This window comes from Lates calcarifer, linkage group LG19, assembly GCF_001640805.2.
Source record: "Lates calcarifer isolate ASB-BC8 linkage group LG19, TLL_Latcal_v3, whole genome shotgun sequence".
NCBI classification, from domain to species: Eukaryota; Metazoa; Chordata; class Actinopteri; family Centropomidae; genus Lates; species Lates calcarifer.
Window position 1 is genome coordinate 8,422,676 of NC_066851.1, and position 24,214 is coordinate 8,446,889.

General features: G+C 41.3%; 1 protein-coding gene across 1 annotated transcript in view; it reads left to right on the forward strand.

Annotated features, from left to right (window-relative positions):
* Nucleotides 1–2,563: 2,563 nt before the first annotated feature.
* col12a1a (collagen, type XII, alpha 1a) overlaps nucleotides 2,564–24,214 on the forward strand; it is a 55,738-nt gene continuing 34,087 nt past the window's right edge. Inside the window, 20 exon segments of the mRNA XM_018697805.2 lie at nucleotides 2,564–2,851; nucleotides 4,233–4,338; nucleotides 8,135–8,251; nucleotides 8,354–8,497; nucleotides 8,744–8,797; nucleotides 10,083–10,346; nucleotides 10,569–10,733; nucleotides 10,983–11,156; nucleotides 11,350–11,640; nucleotides 11,766–12,368; nucleotides 13,175–13,453; nucleotides 13,539–13,814; nucleotides 13,919–14,191; nucleotides 19,092–19,361; nucleotides 20,938–21,204; nucleotides 21,467–21,659; nucleotides 21,775–21,899; nucleotides 23,498–23,647; nucleotides 23,730–23,849; nucleotides 23,969–24,133. Coding sequence (XP_018553321.1) covers nucleotides 4,269–4,338; nucleotides 8,135–8,251; nucleotides 8,354–8,497; nucleotides 8,744–8,797; nucleotides 10,083–10,346; nucleotides 10,569–10,733; nucleotides 10,983–11,156; nucleotides 11,350–11,640; nucleotides 11,766–12,368; nucleotides 13,175–13,453; nucleotides 13,539–13,814; nucleotides 13,919–14,191; nucleotides 19,092–19,361; nucleotides 20,938–21,204; nucleotides 21,467–21,659; nucleotides 21,775–21,899; nucleotides 23,498–23,647; nucleotides 23,730–23,849; nucleotides 23,969–24,133 — 4,000 coding nt within the window. The 5' untranslated portion in view covers nucleotides 2,564–2,851; nucleotides 4,233–4,268.

Sequence of the window (24,214 nt, forward strand, 5' to 3'; positions counted from 1 at the left end):
TATTGGTGTCATTTGTGACCTTTATAGCACAGCCTGCTCCCACATCCCTATCACTACTTTTACTTATCTTTTTTAAAATTATTATTGTTATATAACATGCTAAGAAAAACAATCTCAGTCGACCGGATGTAAAAGTATAACCTATTAACAGGCTGAGATTCCTTCTATATTTTTAATCATGTGAACATCTGCAATTTTTTAACATAACCCTCATGGAACAAAATATCATGGATTATCTGTCATTCAATCTTGTAGTACAAATGCAATACAGAGGATTGACCAGCAGATGCTGCCATTTCGACTATCAACCACAGAACTCTTAGGTGAACTGGCATCAAGGTGGTTCCTCCATCACTAGTGGAGGTCAGCTCACTGATCTGTCCTACAAACTTTCAAACTTTGTGTCACTTGATGACTGATGATGATGTTTTGTGTCATTTCACTTTCTCATACTGTTTCACTGTTAATCGTCACCATTGTCCACTGTTTGTCATGCTTACATTTTAACAGTTCAAACTAACAGACGGATAACACTGGAGGAAAAGCAAAAACTGTTTCAGGCAAAGTTATTCTCCTTGAGGACAATGTGTGAATAACTCATCAGCATCCCATCTGATATGGGATGGACTACTGTAAGCTGTAGAAGTAGCTTAGTCCTACAAAGAACTTCCTTTATCTGAATAAAGACTTTATTGTAGATTTCAAACAAAGTTTGTATGATTCACTCCTCCTAATCAGTTTTGCTGGTTTGTTAAGCACAGTTTTCAGTGTGAGGTGAAATCACAACTGTAACTTCCTGGATCAGTCTGCATACACAGTCTGATTTAATATAAGTATGTATGTTATATCTTATTATATGCATGTTTGACTTCAGATTTGAAAACACTGTTTTAATTAGTGGTGTTTACAGTGACTAATAATGATAAAGTTCAGGAGACAAGCTTAGACCATCAGATAGGTATCTGTGTGTTATCCACAATGTTTCAATGATCCTCACCTGTAGCTCAGACTTAAACTTAAAGTTATACTAATTATGGTAGTAAGCTCTTAATTAAAAAGTCATTACAAAATCAACATTCCAATGTGGTGGCCTTTGCTGATCCTTGCATAGCGCTTGAAATTGCTGTAGCCATAGTTGACAAATGGCCTACCATTGCCTCTAAATCCCAGAACAAGTACTGGTTCATTGCATGGTGTACTGTACGCCATCACTTAATTGCTATGGTTAACCAGAGATTAGGCCTTTCGCCAGCAAACTGTGCCAATGGCATACTGGCAGAACAAACATACTTAAAGTATTTCTCCTGTCTGTTTTATATATATTTATATATGTTTTAACTTTAAACCTTCATTATTTGCCTTTTGAGCAGGAGGATGACAGTCTACCCATCCATCTGAAGTGTGGGTTAAAGGCTGCTCTGCTCTACAGAGCCGCAGTGACTCTCAGTGTTTTTGGTCTGTCAGCAGATGTCTGAGATTTGATGAGTCAGCCTAATTTCATCTGTCTCAGTCTGTTTTTTGGGGGGTAAAACACATTTCATACCGGTGACTTTCCCCCATTGTTATTACTGAGAATGACACTGAAAGTAAAATTACTGTAATTTGATGATGAATCATAAAGGGTTGTTTAAGGTCAGGCTAATTAGTCTGTGTTCTACTATTCTTCGGGCACATTGTGAGATCTCATGTGTGAGCTGTTTGCTGCTGCTATTCCCAAGAAGACACAATGAACAGGATCTGACCTTATTGTCTGATGATGTTGTGCTGATTTGTTAACTGGGATTTTTTTGTCCTATCAATAATCTCAGTTTGTTTCATGTTTGAATTCCATATTTATTGCTTGTGCAAAGCACAAGCTGCAAATAAGATTTAAAAAAAAAAAAAAAAAAAAAAACTTCATCTCATTCACATTAAATCAGATTCCTGCTGTAGATGTTTGGTCAGTTTTACAACAAACTTCATATTAAGCTTCTATATTTTAGGACATAGATCCCCTTCTTACTCTTAACCCAGAATTTGAGTTCATTAGGAGACAGCAGTCAGTTGTGTAACTGTTGTATTTTAATCAGATTGGATGTCTCACCAGTTCTAACATGTATGTGGTGTAGGTCTTTATTTTGAGCACTAGAGGGCACCAAACTCCAATCAGTCAGGAGCTTTGAGTAGCAAGACAGACTGTAGCTGAAACCCTTCACCATTCCCAACAGAAATTCATTTACTCTCATTATAAATAAACTTGTGAAATATATAGGCCCATGTGTTTACTTGTTTTTGTTTCTTTGGGCATCTTGAACTCACATGGAGAGAACAGACGTGTAATAATACCAAGAAATTTCTGTTTACAAATCCAAAAATTCAACTTTTATTTCAGTTGAGATGTGAGATAAGAGATTGGTTAAAGTTGCCTGTTGCGCATATGAAACACTTCCCCTCTCGAGTGTGTTGTCTGGTCAACCGTACCCCTGCTGTGAAGTCACATTGGCACTGGAAACTCATTAAACCGACAGACCAAAGGAATGCAGGGAAAAAAAGTAATTTCCAAACAGTGGATCGGTCTTAGCGGGGGACATACATCAACTGACAGGCAGAGGTTTCGTAAGAAGCCCATATGATGGTAAATTGAGAGTTGGGAACTGCCCCCCTATTAAGTAGCCGGTGGTGGAAAGATTCTTCCCACTTGGAAAGAGGCTTTTCCTTCTTGGACATCTGCTGGCGGAGCTTCCAGTAGCCAGAGAGAGGAGAGAGGGCTCACAGCCGCAGCTCCTGAAACTTCTCTGTTACTTTCCAGAGGGGGAGGCTTCAAGCAGGCTACTCTGAAAATTGGTCGGTTCATTTTTGGGGGGTTGAATAGGTGAGTAGGCTGACCTTTATTCACGGCAAAATTGGGTATTTTGGCATTTTTAAGAACAGAGATAACTAATTTAGAATTTTGCAAAATTTTGGAGGAATTTTGACATTTTTGTCGCAGTTTTGCGTTGTAGTGCGTTTTGCAATAATTAGATCTTTACATGCATAATTTAAAATGAGAGCTTTTGTGATCCGCTGAATCACTTTTAATAGGATTTCTTAACAAACTTTTTAGCACGTGAATCGCTCAGTCACTTTACTGAGCTGAATTGAATGAAAATCCAGAGACAAACCTTTGGTTTAAAATACCATCTGAAAATAATGCAGAGTCATTGTAAGTTATGGCCTCGCAGTGTTTCAGTAGCACTTTATGTGTAATTTAGTGATGTTTATAAGATAAGCCCCTTGTGCACAAAGAGCCAGAAGAATAATTTCGGCTCTTGCAGCTGCAGTTTTCTTGCTTGTGCAGCAGGCGGGGCGCACAGCCTGTGGTAAAGACTACGGAGACTGAATTCAGACTATACTGTGTGTATGGGTCTACTTCTCCTTTGGTAAAGAGAGTAACCCTCTCAGATGAGGTTATTTCAGAAACTAATGACTGCAGAGTAACATTCTATTTAAGTCTGCTTTTGTTATTAGGTGTGTCAATTTAATATAATTTATTTAAAAAAAATACATCTGTCAAAGAGAAAAAGAATTTTTCAAATTTAGGGGAAAAAATGTGACTTTTTACAAATATTACAAAAGAGGCTGTAGTGAAGAATCCCCAGTGTATTATGTACACTCAAATATATCATTAAAGAAACCATGAAATAACCTATGATATGTCACAGACTGAGTTTTTGGTGACCTTATATGGTCACTCAGACCTGATAACTGTGGGCCAATTGAGCACAAGACCATAGATAAGACTATAGGCTACTAAATATAGTGAACTGCAAATTGAGCCACCAGATAAATCATATAAAACCAGATGAGCATGAGTTAAAATGTTTTTTCAGTCCCTCATTACTGAATACCTACAGCAGTTAGTACAAAGTATCTACCTCAGGGTGTGTGCGTCAGTGGGAGACAGCAAGGTGTGGCACTTTGTTGTGTAAGGGAGTCTAGATGGAGCTTGCAGTTTTTGTTATCATGATGGAAAGTGATGATTAAATAATAAGAGCAATCAATCTGTATTCCTTATTAAAAAGATATAATTCAGTTGACTCTGCATGTTGCAAACTGGCCATTCCTCAGCTCATACTCTGTCTAAATCTGACTCTTTGGGCGCAGCAGTGAATTAGGCATAAATTTGTCTCCTACATGTGGTGTCCAGCTACGCCACACTGACAAAATAAGCTGCAGAGCTGCAGCTTAGACTCATTTCATCTCTTTGTCCTCAGACTCATTGATGCGCTGCTGACCCTATAAGGCCAAACATGAAGATAGGGCTGTCGTTGGCCACGGCTGCCTTCCTTGCAGCCTTGTTATCCTCCATAGATGCTCAAGGTAAATGAAACCACCTGGCCTCAGTCCACTTACATACACTATATATCCCTCTATCTCTTCTCTCCTTCTTCTCTTCCTTCACCTATTATCTCCATTGGTTTATGTTGCAGTGATTAGTCTTTTACTTTAATGTCAGCTAGTCGTCACATGGAAACAAGTATTTGTATTCATAAACTGAATAAAGTTATTCTGATTTCATGTGTATGCTATTTAACTATGTGAGTTTCAGACTACAGACTGAGTCTTTTATGATTGTCTTGCTTTTATCCCTCATTTGCAGCGTATGTTGTCAGATTTATCTGTCAAGACTTATTACAGGCTTTGATGTAAACTCCAAACTCCAGATCCACTTTACTTGATTTTAGGCTTTTAATTTAGATAGTTTAAACCAATACTTCAGCAATTTTCTCATTAAAATCTGGCACATATAAGAAAGCAACCACGCTAACAAGTACATTTATTTCATTTCCAATTTCTAATTACATGCATTAAACAGCAGGGCACATACTAAGAGTGGAACAAAACTAATTTCACGGCTAAATGTTTCCCTCAGAAATATTTTAGCAGGACTGTTGCTGTGTCAGTTTTTTTTTCTGTGCACTTTTTCCAAAGCAAAAACTGGAGGATTTGGAATCCTTGGTAATTAGGCACTGAAATGCTAGATCACATATATTTAAGTTATTATGATTATGTTGAGGTCGTAGTAGGATCTTGTAAACCCGTGTAAAACTCTCTGCAATGGTTATCAGAGTGGTTACAGCAGTGAAGTAAATACAGTGTTTTAAGTCATTAAATTACTTGTGCAACAACTGTAACAGTGCAACAGTGGAGGTAGAGTGCGGTGAATTAAATCATACATTCAACGTTTAAAAATGAGTAAAACGCAGTATTATGATTTGTTTTTGTTTTTTTACTCTCAGTATCAAAAGTGAAAGTGGATTCAATATTGTATTTTTGTTGGTTCTAATGAAAATCATGTTTAATATGATACAGATATATGAATTATTTTGTTACTTTCCAACTCTGATTTGTGCTCATATATGACTGTTTTAGTAGTAATTGAATACTTTTTTCTGTACGTGTCACAAGAGTCAACTACAGACTGTTAACAATCCATCAGTAGTTTTGACAGAGTATGACTCAAAGTAATTTCATATGCAAACATTTCAGTCCGAATAATGGCAAATATGGAAATATGGTATGGAAAACTTCTGATTTTTTTCCCCCTTTTGAAAGCTTGCTGGCAGGGTGAGAGGAGTCTAATGTCTATTCTCACATATCTCCACCAACGGAATGGAAAGATGAAATACGAGAATAGCAAATTAATCCACAGACAGCACAAAGACAAAGAGCCTTTCTCGGGGCTTCTTTGTGGGCATTCGCAAAAATGCTGAGTTGCAATACATATGGAAAGTTAATATGCAGTAATGTTTAATGTCAGCACATGTTGTGGAATTACTTTGGCATCTGTCCTGCCTCTTTGGGAGAGTCGGTGTTCTTTCCTCCTCTTCTTGGTCTCTCCTCCTGGCAGCAGCTCAGGCCAGGATAGCTGGCTGGCTGGCTGAAGAGAGAGGTTACTAACAGAACAGTAGCCAGACTCTGGCCCCTGGGAGCCAGAAATGTCCTTTATTAGGAACTGATGGGACAGACATTCATATAACAATAGGAACCACAAGGTCTAAATAACATACCAGAGACTGTTATTTTGACAAAACCACCTTTGTTCCTCAAGTGTATTCTAAAACCAGAAGAACATATGGTCAAAGAAATTGTAACAAATTGAAATGACACACTCTCATCATCTCGTCATGAACAAAAGTGGGAGCTGCAGATGCGTCACACAAGCGAAGACCAACCTTTTTTCCGAATTTTTGAATCCACCATCCATAGCTTTGCTACTTAGTACCCACTCCACCACTCATTTCATACACACCTTCACACACATACACAGTTTTCCATCACATACACACTTCCATGTCCTTTACCATTCGGTGTTGGAGATGAGTACTCGCGGAGAAATCAGTGGGAACACGGTCCATCGGGGCTCCTTGAGTTGATATGCCAGGTTGGTGATCCTCCAATCCCAGTGTTTGAGTATTCAGTGGGCTCCTGTTTGTCATCTGCCTGTGCATTCAGTGTGTCCCAAGCTATGGCTTCCTCCTCCAAAGAGTATTTTACAATGATATTCTTTCCTCCCATGGCACTCTCACTCTACTTTACAGCTAGCATGTACCCATATGGCAAAGCCCTTTGCTGATACTTTAGAGTTTCTCTGCATGGACTGGTACCAATGTGGATCAATTGCACTGGACGTCAGTGCAAATAACATCATGCTAACCTCATTAATGTCTGTAACACTCTCTGTCTGCAACATTCTCACAAATTTAATATCATTGTTTCTTCTCTACTGTTTTTTAAATGTTCATTGGGTCATTATGTTTACAGCATTTTTGTCTTTGAACACCAGTTTTCTTTGTAATAACCCAACTTTTAGAGCACAATTGCATGTAACGTCTGGAATTGAGTTTGATTACTAATAAATTAATGAAGAGATTGGATCACAAAATGAAAACTAACTCTAGGATACTTGACTCAACTTGACTTAAGAAAAAGGAAATCTAGCACTTTGAGATTCAACTCTTAACTCAACTGTGTGACTTTGATGCATGTAAATGACCAGTAATAAATGTTAACGCACCTCTACTACTTAACAATAGCTCTCAGCTGGTAGCCTAGAAGCTGTAAGACAGAATATCATTTTAAAATATGTTTAATGTTATGTCATCTCTGTCTGTGTGGTCCCAACTGTACATGGAAACTACCATCCAGTCAATCAAAGTTGTTGAACCAAACAACTTTCTCATGTACATTATGCATGATGCTGTGATCAAGTCAGCTCGACGTAAAGGCGTGTGGCCTTGTCACACTGTATACTGTATGTTTTCCTGTATTTATTTCAATGTACACATTTCTTCTATTATAGTACATTTGAACAGTGTTTAGAGTAATCTTGTTCTTTCATGCCTTCTTTATGCATTATGCTGTCAATGAAAAAGTACACAAGAGTCTCTGAGCGACGAATTGTGTATTCTTTTTAAAAGGTTTGCAATGGATGCGTGCCACTCACTTGTGTAAAGAAACTTAACCAAATAAACAACAAACCACTTTTTGCCTTTGAAATATGTTTATATACAATGTGTATATAACATATGGTGTTCAATTTTGTCAAGAGTTACTTCAACCACTATATGGCAACCTTGATTCCATTGTATAATCGGTAACTTGAGAATGAAGTCACTGTTGTGTTTTTGTAATGCTGAGATCAACTCCATCATAAAAGTCAATTTAGTATGTGGTTGGGGCATGCGTTGTAATGACTGCACTCAGCATGTGTTGGATGGTTCACTCAGTGTTTGCACTTTGGTAGAGTTTGTGTGAAGTCGTGCACATGTTGGCATACACACGTGTCATGCCGGTGCTTGAGTTGCCGGCCGTCTCGGTCGGACAACTCAAACAAACGCCATTTTGCTCCCAAAATGGCTTCTCACACTTTTTTTTTTCAATGTTGTCACGTGTTCTTTACTTGTCACCTTCACAAATGGAACGTCAGTGCTATGTGTCTGTCCCCCAACAACGAACTAAGTCCACTTCAGTCATGAAGTGTTTGTCGTTGGGATCAATGTGAATGCTTGATTAAAACATGAATTAACTTTGATTTGATCACAAATACAACCATCTTCATACACTACCTTTTATGTTTGTTGTGATTTAACACTGTTTTATCTTTTGTTTGCAGTGGAACCTCCCTCTGACTTGAAATTTAAAATTCTAAATGAGAACACAGTGGAAATGTCATGGACAAGACCCTCATCAACAATAGAGGGCTTCAGAATACAAGTTGTGTCTGATGCAGGTCAGTATGGAGTCAGCACTGATCTGAACTTACAAATATAAACACACAGTAAACACACATAGCACTTCAACAGCTGATTTACTGCTTGATTTCCTCTCCTAGATGAACCAGCTAGAGACTTTACCCTCGATGCCTATTCCACCATGACCTCAATCACTAACCTGACCCCTGACTTGGACTATTCAGTGTCCATAAACTCTTATTATGGGTCAGAGGAGAGTATTCCCATCTTTGGGCAACTGACCAGTAAGTTAATTCAGCATTTTCATTTGGCCACAAGAGATGTAGAGAAGACATCTGTTTACTGACTTGAATTGCTCACTGTTTATAGCTAATGCAGCATAAAGATATGCGTTTGTTTGCATGTGTTTTTGATCCTGTTGAACAGCTTTTACGAAGTGTTAACTTTCCTGCCTTTTTCCGCTGTGAAAAAGCACACAGTGAGACAGGGGCGGCAATGTGTGGTTCACTGAGTGTTTCCTGTCCTTTTAGTTCAGTCCAGTAACGTCAGCGGACCAGTCAGAAGGCCACCGTCAGATGCAATCAGTGAGTATGTTTACTGTAGTGTCAGCCAAAATGTGAACAGGGCTGGCTTTCCAATTAAAAAATAATAAATTTAAAAAATATATTTTTTCCCCTTATGACTGTCATCATAGTGTTTTTTTTCCCATGGAATAATTTGGTCAGGCGTACATTTTGCCCTCTGTCAGGGTTGTCACAGGGTAAGCAGACAGGGTTCCCGACAGTGACTGTGAAGGCACACATTGGCTGTTTTTAATTGAAACCAGTCGGCACATCAAGAAGAAAGGAGACAGGGGTTCTGTTATGCGTCATGGTGGGGGTGGGGGGGGGGGGGGGAGGGGGTTGTCGAGCAATGACGTATTCATTGTGCAACCTAGAAGCAAGTGCTGTCGCTTAAACCTGTCAAAAGATGTGGCGTGGTTCTTAATCAGATGTCTCCTTTTCAAATCATCTCATATCATGAGGCTTATATGTGGTCAGTAACATGAGGACATACCCACATGTCATGCTTTTTCTCTGCATTGGATGACTGGAAATTGTACCCACACTTCCAGATTCTTCCCAAACCCTAATTCATGGTTAAGTACTCAGAAATCCCTCCTTCACAGCCATGCAAATTGTTTGACTAAACCTCTTCTTTGATGCCATTACTTTCACCATTAGGTCAGGGAACTTTGAGGAGAAAAGACGTCCTTTTAAGAATGAGGCTTATGAGATGTGAGGAGCAGTATTTAGAGTCAATGAGGCCGAGGGGAATGAGGATTAAAGTCCATCCACATAAGCCCTGCCAATTATTTCAATAGAGTCGTCTTAAATGTTCCAGAGAATTTCATCTAGGATTCAAAGCTCTGTAGGATTTGAAAGCAGAAAAGTGAACATTGCTGGTAGAACCTCTGCTGAATGTTTAGTCTATAAAGCCACATTTTTGACTCTGTCTGCTAGAATGGCTACACCAGCCCACTGTTTGGCACTGGTCGATATTTCCTTTGATGTCAGAATGCATATCTCGGTATGATCCAACTAGCTGTCAAGAGTTTGATTTTATTTAGACAGACAGACAAAGAAATGGGCCAATATGAAAATATTGTTCCAAGACCAAGCTATTGCTGCCATACCTTAATTGGCACATTTTTGGCTTGGTAATCAGTTTAATATGAGACGTAAACTATATACTTTTACTTTTTACGCCCATCATTAACCACTAGTAAAAACCCAAACTGTTCCTAATCTGGATCAGTCAAAATGTGTTACATAATTTCTAAATGCTTCCGTTCCTGGCTGACTTGTCTTATTTCTCCAATTTCTCCAGAGTGTTCGGTCAGTGCAATAGCAGATTTGGTTTTTCTGGTGGATGGCTCATGGAGTGTGGGCAGAGAAAATTTTAAGCACATCCGCAGTTTCATCGGCGCCATGGCTGGAGCCTTTGACATTGGTGAGGACAAGACCCGGGTGGCCGTGGTTCAGTACAGCACAGACACCCGCACAGAGTTCGATCTTACCCGTTACACCAGAAGAGGAGACCTGCTCCAAGCCATCAGTTCTCTGCCATACAAGGGAGGAAATACTATGACAGGTAAGGTGTTCATTAGAAGGAGGCACAGAGATGGAAAAATTAAAATTTGTAGATTTGTGCTGTTCTCTAAGTGAGCCAGTAGGGTTTGTATGATTGTAAGTGACTTTAAGTATTGTATTACCTTAAAGTTGTTTAATGTGGTAGTATATGATGTAATATTATGAATGGAGGAATGCAAAACAAATATTTAAAATACACATATACATACTTTTCCGTCTTAAGGTGACGCCATAGATTACCTGCTGAGAAACATCTTCACGGAGGCAGCTGGATCCAGAAAAGCTTTTCCAAAGGTAGCCATGATCATCACTGATGGAAAATCCCAGGACCCAGTGGAGGAGCATGCTAAAAGACTTAGGAACATTGGAGTGGAAATATTTGTCCTAGGTATGGTTTATTATTCAGTGTTTTGCCGAATTGTGCTCTACTATGTGAAAGTCTGCCTGTTCTTGGAAACCATTTGATTTTCCAGTGATTGTTCTTTGTGAGATATTTGACTTGGTAAAAGTCAGGTGCCGTTGTTTTTTTCTCACATGCACAACACTTTAAAACCGTCAACAGTTTTCCACATCTGCAACACAGACCTTGAGATTAAACATGAGTTGACATTGGTGTACTTGACATTTTCCCACTCAGGTATCAAAGGAGCAGATGAGGATGAGCTAAGGGAAATGGCCTCCACACCTCACAACAAACACGTGTATAATGTTCCCAACTTTGACCTGATCCAAGAAGTACAGAGAAAGATCATCACTGAGGTCTGCTCTGGTGTTGATGACCAGCTCAGCACTTTGGTCAGCGGAGAAGAGAGTAAGTCAGATGATCTTCAGTAAATGCGTTACAATAAATAGACCTTTAAAGTTTTGATCTAAAATGTTCCTACTGTAACTCCTAACAACAACAGCCTAGCATTTTCATGTTATATCTAAAAAGCCCATACAGTTTAATTGGTTTAATTCTCCAACTAAACATTTTCTCATATCCTGTGATTTTTTTTCCTCAGTGGTGGAACCAGCATCTAACCTGCAGGTCACAGAAATTGCATCTAAATCAATGAGAGTGACATGGGATGCCTCCCTGGGTGATATCACAGGCTACAAACTCACCCTCGTTCCCATGTTGGCTGGAATGAAACGCCAAGAGCTATACATAGGAGCTACTCAGACATCCATCAATGTCCGTGACCTTTCCCCTGAGACTGAGTATGAGATCAGCTTGTATGCCCTCAAAGGTCTGACTCCTAGTGAACCCATCATGGCAATGGAGAAGACCCAGCCTGTCAAGGTGTCAACAGGTGAGATGAGTTGGTTCTGCATGATACGTCATCTCTTCTTGACTATTCTTAGGTTAGATTTACTCATCATCTTGTTTCATTACGTAATGCCTGTAATGAAACCATGATTTCTTATGTTTTTCTAGAGTGTTCCCTGGGAGTGGATGTTCAGGCTGATGTGGTCCTTCTGGTTGACGGCTCATACAGTATTGGATTACAAAACTTTGCCAAAGTCCGTGCCTTCTTAGAGGTTCTGGTCAATTCCTTTGATATCGGCCCCAACAAGGTCCAGATTAGCTTGGTCCAGTACAGTCGTGATCCACACACTGAGTTCGCCCTCAATACCCACCATGATATTAATGCTGTAGTCAAAGCTGTGCGCACCTTCCCCTACCGTGGAGGCTCCACTAACACTGGCAAGGCCATGACCTATGTCAGGGAGAAAATCTTTATCCAGGCCCGTGGAGCGAGACAGAATGTTCCCCGTGTCATGGTCCTGATCACTGATGGAAAGTCATCAGACTCTTTTAAGGATGCAGCCACCAACCTGAGGAATACTGATGTGGAGATCTTTGCCGTTGGTGTGAAGGATGCAGTGAGGTCTGAGTTGGAGGCCATTGCTAATCCCCCATCAGACACTCATGTCTATGAGGTGGAGGACTTTGATGCCTTCCAGAGGATTTCCAAGGAGCTGACTCAGTCCATCTGCCTGAGGATTGAACAGGAGCTACTCAACATCAAAAAGAGAAGTAAGCAGGAGGATAGAATATCTTGAAATGCAATGCAGTTGAAGTGTTACTTGACTTGTTACTTGATGCGTACCACATAATATGCTTGTAACCTCTTGGCATTCGTTTTGGATGATAGCCATTTTCTAAGTATGTTCCTACCTTAATTTTGGTCGATACTTTGCTTATTAGACACTGTACCATATCACTGATGGTTGAAAAGAGCCAGTGCAATCAAGAAAAAGCAAAACACAGCATTATAGTAATGTGTAAATTGCTGTCAGGCAAGGCACAAGCAAAATTTAATCAACTCACTTTACCATAGTCTGCCAGTAAACATACTATAAAACCACATACAAGCTTCTTGAATGAGCTCTATCACACCATTTGGTATCACTTACACCACAGTGACTGGAACAGGAGTGTTATTTTGACTTGACCATAATTACAATTCGAAAGGCCACCCCAGCTTTGAGAGAGAATAGAGCTGTGGCTGTCCCACACAGTGGTGAAATGACATCACACTACATAGTATGCTTATTGATACTGAAGCATGTAGTCCCAAAACACACACCAATTAGTGAGTGTACCATTCCATGCCTGAAACTTTTTCTTTAACCTTGTCAGCTGAACATGGTTGCAACAATGAAGATAATACCCATGGCCAAGGCAATGGACAAAGAGGAAAAAGGAATAAAACAGAGCTACAGTAGTCCCATAAACCTCATAGATTTATAGCAAGATATGATCATGGTAGTAGCATGATTAGGGCCCTTACACCACCTTTTAATGACAAACTTTCTCACCAAGTAATCTTTGATTTTCAGGTCTGCTTCCACCCAGAGACTTGCAGTTCTCTGAAATTACCTCCAGAAGCTTCCGCACCACGTGGACGGCCCCTACTACCAGTGTCTTGTCTTACCTGGTGCGTTTCCGCAAGGCCGAAGATGTCACCGGAGACTACATTACCATGGCAGTGCCTGGCGATACCACCACAGCTGTTTTGCCCCACCTATATCCCCTCACTGCCTACGAAGTCAATGTCTTTGCTCAGTATGAGAAAGGAGACAGTTTCCCTTTGACCGGTGAAGAAACCACTCTTGAAGGTAAGAGAGGTTTACTTGGATTTGACCCTGCAAAAGTTATCAAAATGTGAATATTAAGCATCTAAAATATTTTTTTTCTTTTCAGAACAAGGGGCTGTACGGAACCTACGAGTTACAGAGGAGACAACAAACAGCTTTAGGGTGTCATGGCAAGCTGCTCCGGGTGCTGTGATCAGGTACCGCCTGTCCTATGTTCCATTAAGTGGTGCTGGGGAGACACTGGAGGCACAGACCATTGGGACAGAGACCACCATAGTTCTCCAGGAGCTTTTCCCCATTACCACCTACCGTGTGTCTGTGTCTGCTGAGTATGCTACTGGCCTGGGGGATGAGATGCAGGTTGATGGTACCACTAAGGAAGGTGAGTCACAGGGGCTACTGGTCGGAAGTAATTGGTTAACAGCAAGTTGCAAACATTTGTGTGAAATTTGGAATGATGAGTGATCTGTTTTTGTTTCCCTTCAGTCCGTGGCTCTCCTCGTGACCTTCGTGTCTTTGACGAGACCATATCTACAATGAAACTGGCATGGCAGGCTGCTCCAGAAAATGTCCTTCAGTACCGCATCGCCTTCAAACCTGCAGAGGGTGGCGAGAGGAAGGAAATATCTGTCAAAGGAGATACCACCCAGGCTATGCTGAAGAACCTCCAACCAGCCACTGAATATGAGCTGTTTGTTAGTGCTCGCTATTCCTCTGGTTTGGGTGATCCTCTTCTGGGCACAGGAACCACCTTAGAAGGTAAGGGAGAAAGTCACATTGCTAATTTGAAACCTTTGAAGCATGGTGGGATTATTTCTGTAGCCAATGTGTGACAGAAATGTGAAGCATGCTTTGTGGCTGTGGGCCCAGCAAGTGGGTACTGCTGAATAGACAAATGTATTATTGTGCTGAGTTTCTTTTCCAAGCAAGAAGCCTTAGAGATTTGGGCATGCACATTAAGGGAAATTTGTTGATTAGTATTTATATTTTGTCAAAATCCTGCATTGTGTAAAACTGCTGAAAATAGGTAATTTGTCTCCCTCCAAGTGTCTCCAAGAACGTAGCATCTGGTATTTCTCACAGGCGACTACATCAGAATTAAGGAAGTTGTGCTCTTACTTTGCAAGGTTGGTTGAGTATATGGGCTGTGGTTAGAGGGGGAAAGACAGGAATGTGGCACTTGATGTAATTCTTTGGCACAGAGTGTAGGATAGGGTGGCTTTGCCGCCCATGAAGGCAGTGAGGTGGAAATGGGTGGGGGAAGCTTGTAAACCTAGTAACCTTATGGAGTGGCTTGGAGCAGACTTTGACAGCCATATGCTTGCCTTCACATCTTGACATGTCTGGGATGTATGATTTATTGTTTAACAGTGTTTTATAGGACATATGGGGAACATTTAATAATGAACATCAGATACTGTATTACTCTATCGGTAAGTAATTGCTGCTGACTGTTGGCTGTCAGTTTAGCTCATCTGACAAAGGTCCAGATTGCTGGATGCAATCTGTGGTGAAGCATTTTTCCCTATATATAGATGACAGTTTATAGACCATGAAGAAGACACACAAGGGTGGGGGGAGTTGATTTTTCATAGAGTGGAAAGAGAAATTGTTGTTGTGTCACACCACAGGAAAAGAAGGCAAAGAGATCTGTTTTGAGAGAGAAGGGTGGAGGGCCTAGCACTGGGGGGGCAAAACAACAACCAAGGTACTGTGTCCAACGCAGGAAAATGTCTCTGGACTTTAGTCAGCTCCACTTGTGGCTGCTAAACCATTAAACTAGCATTTACCTAGTTGGGCATTAAATTATAGTGGAGGGTTTGCCCCTGTATACTGGACTGGAAAGAACAGTCTATATTAGCCCCTGAACTGGGATTTTCATCGAAATGTGGATTGTTTTGATTGGTTCAAAGATAATGATTACCAGATAAAGCACATTATTGTTTTGGTCAAACTCTCACTGAAACAGCAGAGAGAACAAATCAAGCTGGGATAGGAATAACCTTTCTCTCTCTCTCTCTCTCTCTCTCTCTCTCTCTCTCTCTCTTTTCTTGCTTATTTTTTGGTGTCTAAAAACAGTTACTGTGTTTTATTCAACTGTTTGTGAAGCCAAGATGAAAACAGCACAGTTGCGGTCTTTTATTGTGTCCATGCTTAGCTCTGAACTCCCTTCTGAAAGCAGTTTGAACCCACGGACAAATCCAAGCTATTCTATTCACCACAATAGCAAGAGTGGAGACCTTGTTCCTTACTGTTGCTTCCTTACACTCCTGGCAGCAGTGAGGTCCTCAGTGGTGGGTGTGTTCCCATTTAACAGGGATATTTATTGCAGACCACATGGACCTGTGCACTAAGTTGCATAAGATGACTCTGGCTCATACTTTACCGTGTCCTTTAGAAATGAACAAAATTTCATTTTTGTTTACATTTTGAAAGAATTTGAAAGAAAGGAATTTCTTTGCTGTCCCTCCCCTCCGTTCCCACACTGACCAAAGGGCTTGGTTTTGATTATAGATTTAGTTTCCACTGGTCAAATCTGTGTTGTCATCAGCCACACACCCCCACAGGAAAAGGCCCCTTGACAAAGCACTTTGTTAAGCCGACTGTCATGATGTCAGCATGCTTCAACACTGATCTCATTGTTTTGAGTGCCACTCATTTTGAGTGACCCTCTCTGTGAAGCCCATGTAGGCGAGAGCTGGAAGAGAGTGGCTAGCACAAAGCCATCCCTTGTGGCTAACAGTGGATGATAGCCAACACAGAAGCCTTGAGTCGCACAGAATTATAACATCCTGAAATGACTCAGAAGGAGGACAGAGAAGGTGTCAGAGGGAATGCTTAGATGAAGGTCCCGAAACGTGGATATTATACACAAACATGGCAAAATTATTTACTCAAGAAGAGAGATATTTATTCAACATGTGGAAGATGTTACCTAAGAGGACCTTGAAAGCTGTGTGAGCTGTCTGTCTGGTCTCAGGGAGAACTGTCTGTTCATCTTCCTCCAGGGTGGGGCGAGGGACAGGCAGAGGCAGAGAGAGGGCGAGGACGAGTTTAAAAAAAAAAAAAGGGTACTTCAAAATATGAACAAGGATGCCTCGGGGTGGCCTGGTGGATAAAAAGCTCATCCCACGACTGAGAGGTCATACGTTCAACCCCTGAAGGAGCCATTGTACCCATCTCTCATATAATTAATCACTTACACAGATGTTACCTTGTGTGCCACAGAGATTTAGATTTTTTTTTTTACTATCTTTAACTTGCACAGCAGCACAACCAGGTGAAACTGTAGCATCCTGATTTTATATCCTCTTAAACCGATGCCTCTGGGATCTTTTAGGCAGTGCCAGACTCTTTCAGTGGTACCGCCAGACTGTTTTATTCCACCACTCCATAAAGGTCCTTTGAGGTAAAAGGCTAGAGACGGACAACCTTGGCACACAGACACTGAAGGCTTCATCTTTGTGGCTCAGACATACAGCAAGTCTAACTGAGCCAAGAGCAATGCAGTAATAAGGGAAGTTTGAAGTGGGGTGCCAGTGCTGAGATGGCAGTTTGAGGGAACGGTGTATTTCCTCTGGTGATTATGGGGAAGTTTACAGAATAAGCTTGAGTAAAACAGAGCTCAGTTGGGTCTTTTAACTCAGTGTCTGTCAGCTTTTTTCTACTGAGATTGAAATTACAACTATCCAACACCAAGGCTGTGCATACAGATACTGAGTCTGTCATGCCATGCAAAATATTTGGGATGTTGCTGATAGGCTGATGGTGTTTCCCAGTGCATTTTCACTGCCTGCTGGCATTGATTTTTAAGTGCAGTCATTTATTTTTTCAAGCATTTGGCTGCAGATGTTAAGGTTATGTCAGCACATGCCCCACAGGAAATTTTTCAGTTGTGTCATATGTGGTTTCCTAGAGACATGGGTGAGGCTTTAATGTGAATTTGTGATCTGGTCTTGTCTTAATTTGAGAGTAGCCTTAAAGGGTGGGAAGCACTTTGGGGGGTTAGGAATGAATGTATACATGTGTATGATTTTATACACATCTGTTATACTGCAAATATAGTTGATAATTGTAACAACCATGTAGCTATATATAAACATATGGTTATGTAACCAAACATAAGATTAAAAAACTGACAATTCATTTTGTCAGTTTCGGACCACGTCTTCGGACCACGTGTTTGGTGTGTGTGTGCTTTGCCTCTTAAAGCTGCTCCTTCTCTTTAGCTTGTCTGCAAGTACTGATGAAAAGTGAGCCACTGTCTGCAGAAGTCATTTTCTTGCTATCCTTCTGCCCCTGGTTCACACATAGCCATAAAAGTCAGTCAAGTTCATCCTTCGCTGTTGGCAAATAACCCTTTTAATGGAACGATCTGGGTCTTTATAAGTGGTCCTTGCTTTTTTTCATGGTCCTCCAAAATCTGGAACTCTTCATTAGTTTATGGTTGTGGCCATCACTCTTCATATCTGGCCTTTGCTCTCAAGGTGCAGATTGCTCAGCTTGGCCGGCGTGGCTGCTGCTGTTATTTCTGTTCACATTGGTTTCCAATTCATCTGTAATGAATTGATGCTGAAAAGGACTCATAGAGTTACAGAGTGACTGCTTTTTGTGCTCCATGTTCTCTTAACATTTCCAAGTGATCATGCATTGGACTTGTGGTAGATTTGTGTTGTATCTAATTCTTCAGAATGACTTTTAAATTAAAAAAAAAAAAAATAAAGCTCATCTGTTGAGGTTTGATGAACGAGGTTTGAGAGAGACCACCCAGCAGCTCTGCGCTGCTCTGCTGGTGATTATATTGTCATTAGGTGCTGGCATGTAGAGGCTTAGGGGCTTGAATGTGGATCATGATCCCGGGGGTTGTGTGGGAGGCTACACATGGCAGCCCATCCTCCTGTGGTGGATACAGCTCCTCTATATGGCAGCCAGACCATAGTGTTGAGAGTCCATCTCAACATGGGCATCCCCCTCAGCCAAGCATGTGCTGGCTGCTCATCATGAAACACCACCACAAAATTCCCTCCACTCTATTCCTGCGCCTTTTCCCTTTCATGACGGTCTCCCAGGAAAAGTGAGCGAAGGAGGGGAAAGGGAGAGCGCAACATCTGCAATTGTAGCAAACACACTTTTTGTGGATCTGGTTTCCTCTGTTTCAATGGAAAATTAAAGTGCTGCCGGGAGAGGCGCTGAGGATATGCGATTTTTTTGATTAGTTTTGCAGAGATTTTTCCAGCAGACTCTGATTAAGAAGCAAATCAGGTTGTTCAAGCAGATCCTCAGGGGTTAAAAGCAGAGACAGATGAGTGATTGTTGGTGGTTTATTGCTGGGGTTGTTCGTTTTGTCCATTTTTGTGTCTCCCTCGCTTCCTCAAACCTCCATATATCTGCATTAAAAATCAACACCATATGGACAAAGCCATCACTGGGCTGGAGTGGGCTGAAGCATTTTTGTACTTCAGTACTAATGCCACCGTTTTAGTTCAATTATTATTCATCGGAGCAAATCAAAACAAAGAAAATCCTGAGAAATTTGTTTAGGTAAACAAAAGTAAACCTGTAGCACTTCTTACTGTTCTGTTTCCATATCCATTATGCACAGGCAGAAGTAATACTCCTGCCCCTGTTACTAATTTTGTTCTTTTTCATTTATCCACAGAGCTTGGTTCACCAAGAGACTTGGTGACCAAAGACGTCACTGACACCAGTTTTGCTGCGTCTTGGACGGCGGCCCCTGGTAACGTTCGCCAGTACCGGATCAGGTGGAAGTCTCTGTATAGTGAGGAGGCTGGGGAAAAGACAGTACCAGGAGACACCACAGCCACGGTCCTGGATGGTCTCACCCCAGAAACACGCTATCAGGTCTCTGTGTTTGCCGGCTATGGCCACGGAGAGGGTCAGCCACTGGTCGGAGAGGAGACCACGGATGGTGAGCAGCTTTAACTCCTCCACTGTACCCTCACCCCACCTTTACTTTTCTTCTTTTTTCACTTGCTACATCTCTTTTTTCTTTGTTTCTTTTTTTTTTCTTTGTCTCTTTCACTCCTCCTCTCTTGTTTCCCCTCTTCTGCAGTTTTTTAAATGAGTTTCTGGATGTCCCTGTTTGGGGATTATCTAGAAAGGTACATGTGATTTAACTCTGCAGCCATAAAAGCCATGAAAACTCTATGATCGCAAGGGGACAGCTAAACAATTTTTTTCTTGTGTAACTGTCATGATGATCATTTTAAAAGCTAAGAATGGAAGTCTGGACTTTTTTGTCCTAAACACTTCTCATGCCTTCAAATTTAATCTGCCTGTTAAGTTACAGATAGACTTTTCAAAATCATCACTGTTGAAATCTGGGGTAGTGACGCAGGTTCAGAAATGATCCACCAAGTACGATTGTACTCCCGGATGCTATGTAGACGTAAGGTTCTATGTGTGTGACACTTATTGTTCTGTTCACTCTGTTGAGCCATGAGATAATGTCACAGCTGTTGGCATTCGCCTGAGACATCAAGACCACAGAGACTTTTCATGCACATCTTTTAAGACCGTGCAAGTGTGTTATATGTATGTACAGAGGTGATGTAATGTCCAGCGCACCTGCACCCTGTTTTCATGGGAGATGCAGGACAGATAGACACTGGCCCCTCTCCCTTGTTAGACTACGCTCATGCTTGGATGAGAAAAGCACATTGAGCGGAAACTCGCACCATTTGGGAGGGGACTTTGTCCACCAGTTAGTGAAATGGAATGTGGTCAAGGAAAAAAAATATTTCCAGCCATCATTAGTGTTTATTGATTCTGGCAAGTGAGGATAGTGGCATATACACCAAACACAACCACAAGGCAGCTTTTCTAGACTTAAATGTTCACTTTGCTCATTCCTTCCTTTCGCCTTTGCGCCCGCTATCTGTTGCTCTCTTTTCTCTCGCTCTACACAAATCACAGGTCTCTTTGGGCTGAGCCACACACGGCAAACTTGGATGCGCTGATTTTTTCCGTTAATAAAAGCGAGCGCTCTGAATATTTTCCTCAGCTCGTTTCGAAGCCTCTGACAATTCACACTTGCCCTTCCTGCTCTGAAAATAAGAAACACTCTGTGGACACAGTGGAAAAATGAAAACTATGGGTTTTCTCAAATTTACAAGACATTTAGGTCTGGCTCCCAAACCTACCAACTAAACACAATCAATCATGTAAATCTGGGCCTGTTTAATGTATACCTCTGAAAATCAGAAATATTTGGGAAGGTTTGTACTCACACGCATGTGGAAACTGAGCAGATATCCAGATGAAAGACTGTGAGGTAGCCAAGCGTGTTACTGTTTAGTTTACTTACCAGCAGGAAGGCCATGCTGCTTATATTTCCAAAGGTATATTGGAAACATAGGTGGTTAAGCACACATTTAGTACAGATTCCCATTTGAACAAGGCCCAAAGTCTACATTTTCCCTCACACCATCCATTCATCATTTCTCCTCCTTTAACCTTTGTTTCTTTTTTCCCCTTCCTTGCAGTCTCAGCTGCCGGCAGAGCGATTGTTGTCTCTGAGGAGACAGAGAAAAGCATGAAGGTGACATGGCAGGCAGCACCTGGAAACGTTCTCAACTACCGCGTTACCTACAAACCCCAGGTCGGAGGGCGCCAGCTAGCAGCCAAGGTGCCCGGCGGCACTACCACCACTGTGCTGAGACGCCTTACTCCCCTCACCACCTACGACATCACCGTCCTGCCGGTCTACCGCACCGGAGAAGGCAAAGCAAGGCAAGGAGTAGGAACAACACGTACGTTGGTCTATCATCCATCACACCACAACTGTTGCTCTGTCTGTTGCTATGTTTAGGAAAAGTTTGATCACCATTTACAAACTCAACCACAACTTCATCACAATCATAACTATCTCATAATAAATCACTAAGGCAATATTACAGTTGCTCTTCATCTTCATTATAAAGTACTTAAGGGTTTAGTTGTGAATATTTAACGATGTGGGACTGTTCCATTTAGTCTATGTACACTGTGCTTTTCTCTTCTCTCCACTACCAGTGTCACCTTTCAAAGGTCCTAGGAACCTCCAGACTTCAGAGCCTACTAGGACAAGCTTCCGTGTAACCTGGGACCATGCTCCCGGTGACGTCAAGGGCTACAAAGTCACTTTCCACCCTGTAGGGGAAGATATTGACCTGGGAGAACTTATGGTCGGCCCCTACGACAATACTGTGGTGCTAGAGGAGCTCAGGTGTGTTCTCAGGCTGATTTCTCAAGTTCATATGAGCTTCGAAGAATATTCTCCGGTTTATCATATCATCATCATTAATCTATCATCATTATTGTTATTTTTTCTGGGTCTACAGAGCTGGTACCAAATACTCAGTGAATGTGTTTGGCATGTTTGATGGAGGAGAGAGTATGCCATTGGCTGGAGAGGAGAAAACCACTCTTAGAGATGAACCTGATCCTCCACCTTTTCTCCCATCAGGTAAAGTAATCTAATATTCCACAATAAATGTACCATATCATCAAAGGAATAACAGAGAAAACATAGTGTATGCTAAAACTAACTAGAACACGAGCAACTGAAATGGTTTTAGTCACTCTGTTACTACGCCTGTCAACACCTTTAAGGCAGTGTCTCCAGTATGTTATGTCTCTGGGCAGCAACAGTCAAACATTGGAGTCTGTATCACATTGTAAATTTTTGCCTAGGAAAATACACTCTAAACCCATGCCCTATAAAATCTGAAGAGTTTCTCTAAATGCCTTTCCTCAAAGCTAATTGTCTCTCACGAAATAACAGATGTAATGGCAATTCCATCTGTCTGCCCTTTTCTTACTTTTCTTCATTGTGTCACTTTGGGCTTCCGCTTTTTATTTCCAGCCCAAGTACAGCCAGTGTAGATTCAAGCCATACGCGTATAATCTGTTTGCAGTTATAAAATGTTTTACTACCTTGTGAGTCAGAGCGAGGCAGGGGCAGTAAGTGTGAGAAGAGGAAAAATTGTTGTGTTTGCTGGAAGCAACTGAAAAGGTCAGCTTGACCGCTCAGGTGCATGCCTGGTTCCTAATAAGGAGGCAGATGCAGATTTAGCAATATCTCTCAGCTCCAAAAGATAAAACAGTAAAGTAAATCTCTTGGCTACTGGTCAGTTTTCGATGAAGTTGTAGTTGTGGCAAAAATCTGAAGTAACATTCTTTTTTGTTCCTGTCCTAATTTATTAAGAACTATCTTAAATTACACTGGAAAATAAGTTTTCCACAATGTACCTTTTTAATTTTCAACCTCATCAATTTATAGGAAGTCTTAGATACTATTCCTTATAAACCTGCCTGAGTCACAGTATGCTAGCAGATATGATTTAGCACCTCTGGAGTTTCTCTCTCTGTAAGCTTCACAGCTGGTTGTCTGTCACATGGGGTTGGGATTTTGGTTTTCTGTGTGAGCAAACCAATCTGTAAATCAAATGTATAACCTGTTTTCAGTTGCAGACAGCAGCACTTAGTGCACATCTGCAGCCTTCTTTATAGGTGCTGAGGATCAGACACCTTCCTTGTCATCATGCAGCTGTATGGAAAACAGGATGTAAATATTACCTTGCTGCTCTGGAGGGGACAGTAATCTCTCCAGTGGAGGCCTTTGATATGTCATGGGACATTAAGGGCGTATCCTCTGATTTGCCCCCTGGGACTAACTCATGGATCCAAAAAGAACAACTGAGAGAAATACTGCCTCAACATCGCCACAAGAGAAGAAGATAATGATTATAACATCTGGAAAATCCAAGTTCTCTGATAAAAATTCCTCAGAAGAGGAAGAAAACAGAGATCTAATGCTTTACTGCTTGTTTGTGTAGATGTTTGGTTAGCATTCTGGAAATTGTTTTGATGTCCTTTTCTAACAATGGCATTTTACGTCAAGAACTTTACTTTCTCTCTTTCCTTTTACTCTCACATTTCTTTGAACACATTCTTTCATTATAACTCACAACGCACCATTTTGTGTACATGACAGTTGAACTATATCTCATTTGAAACGTTCTCCTTCGTCCAATTATGACACATTAACCTCTGCCCTGTCAGATGTGATGTGTAAGACCACTGCGCAGGCTGACATTGTGCTGTTGGTGGATGGCTCATGGAGTATTGGACGTCTCAACTTCAAGACCATTCGTGCCTTCATCGCCCGTATGGTGGGAGTCTTTGACATTGGCCCCGAAAGGGTCCAAATTGGTGGGTCTGCTGGTCAACTGGTTATCACTAATAATACAAAAATGGTCTTTTGGAGTTTGTCTAACAGGTGTGCTGTCCACAGGTCTTGCTCAGTACAGTGGAGACCCCAAGACTGAATGGCACCTGGATGCTCACAGAACCCGGGACTCACTCCTAGAAGCTGTGGCTAACCTGCCCTACAAAGGCGGAAACACCTTGACTGGTACTTCAATCTACTTCTTTCTTCTGTCTTTAGTTTATCCATTTTTGTTCTTCTCTGATTCATCATGAATCAGTTGAAGTTGCAATCAGGGTCATAAATGCAGACTGTCTTCATTGCAGGTCTGGCTTTGAACTACATCCTCCAGAACAATTTCAAAGAGAATGTTGGGATGCGACCCAACTCTCGGAAGATTGGTGTGTTGATCACTGATGGCAAATCCCAGGACGACGTCATCGTCAACTCTCAGAACTTGCGTGATCAGGGCATTGAGCTGTATGCCATTGGTAAGCAAAATTCATTTCTCTTGACTTTTCTCTCTTGTATGAAGTAAAAATATGTATCAATGTACCAATGGCTATTGATTT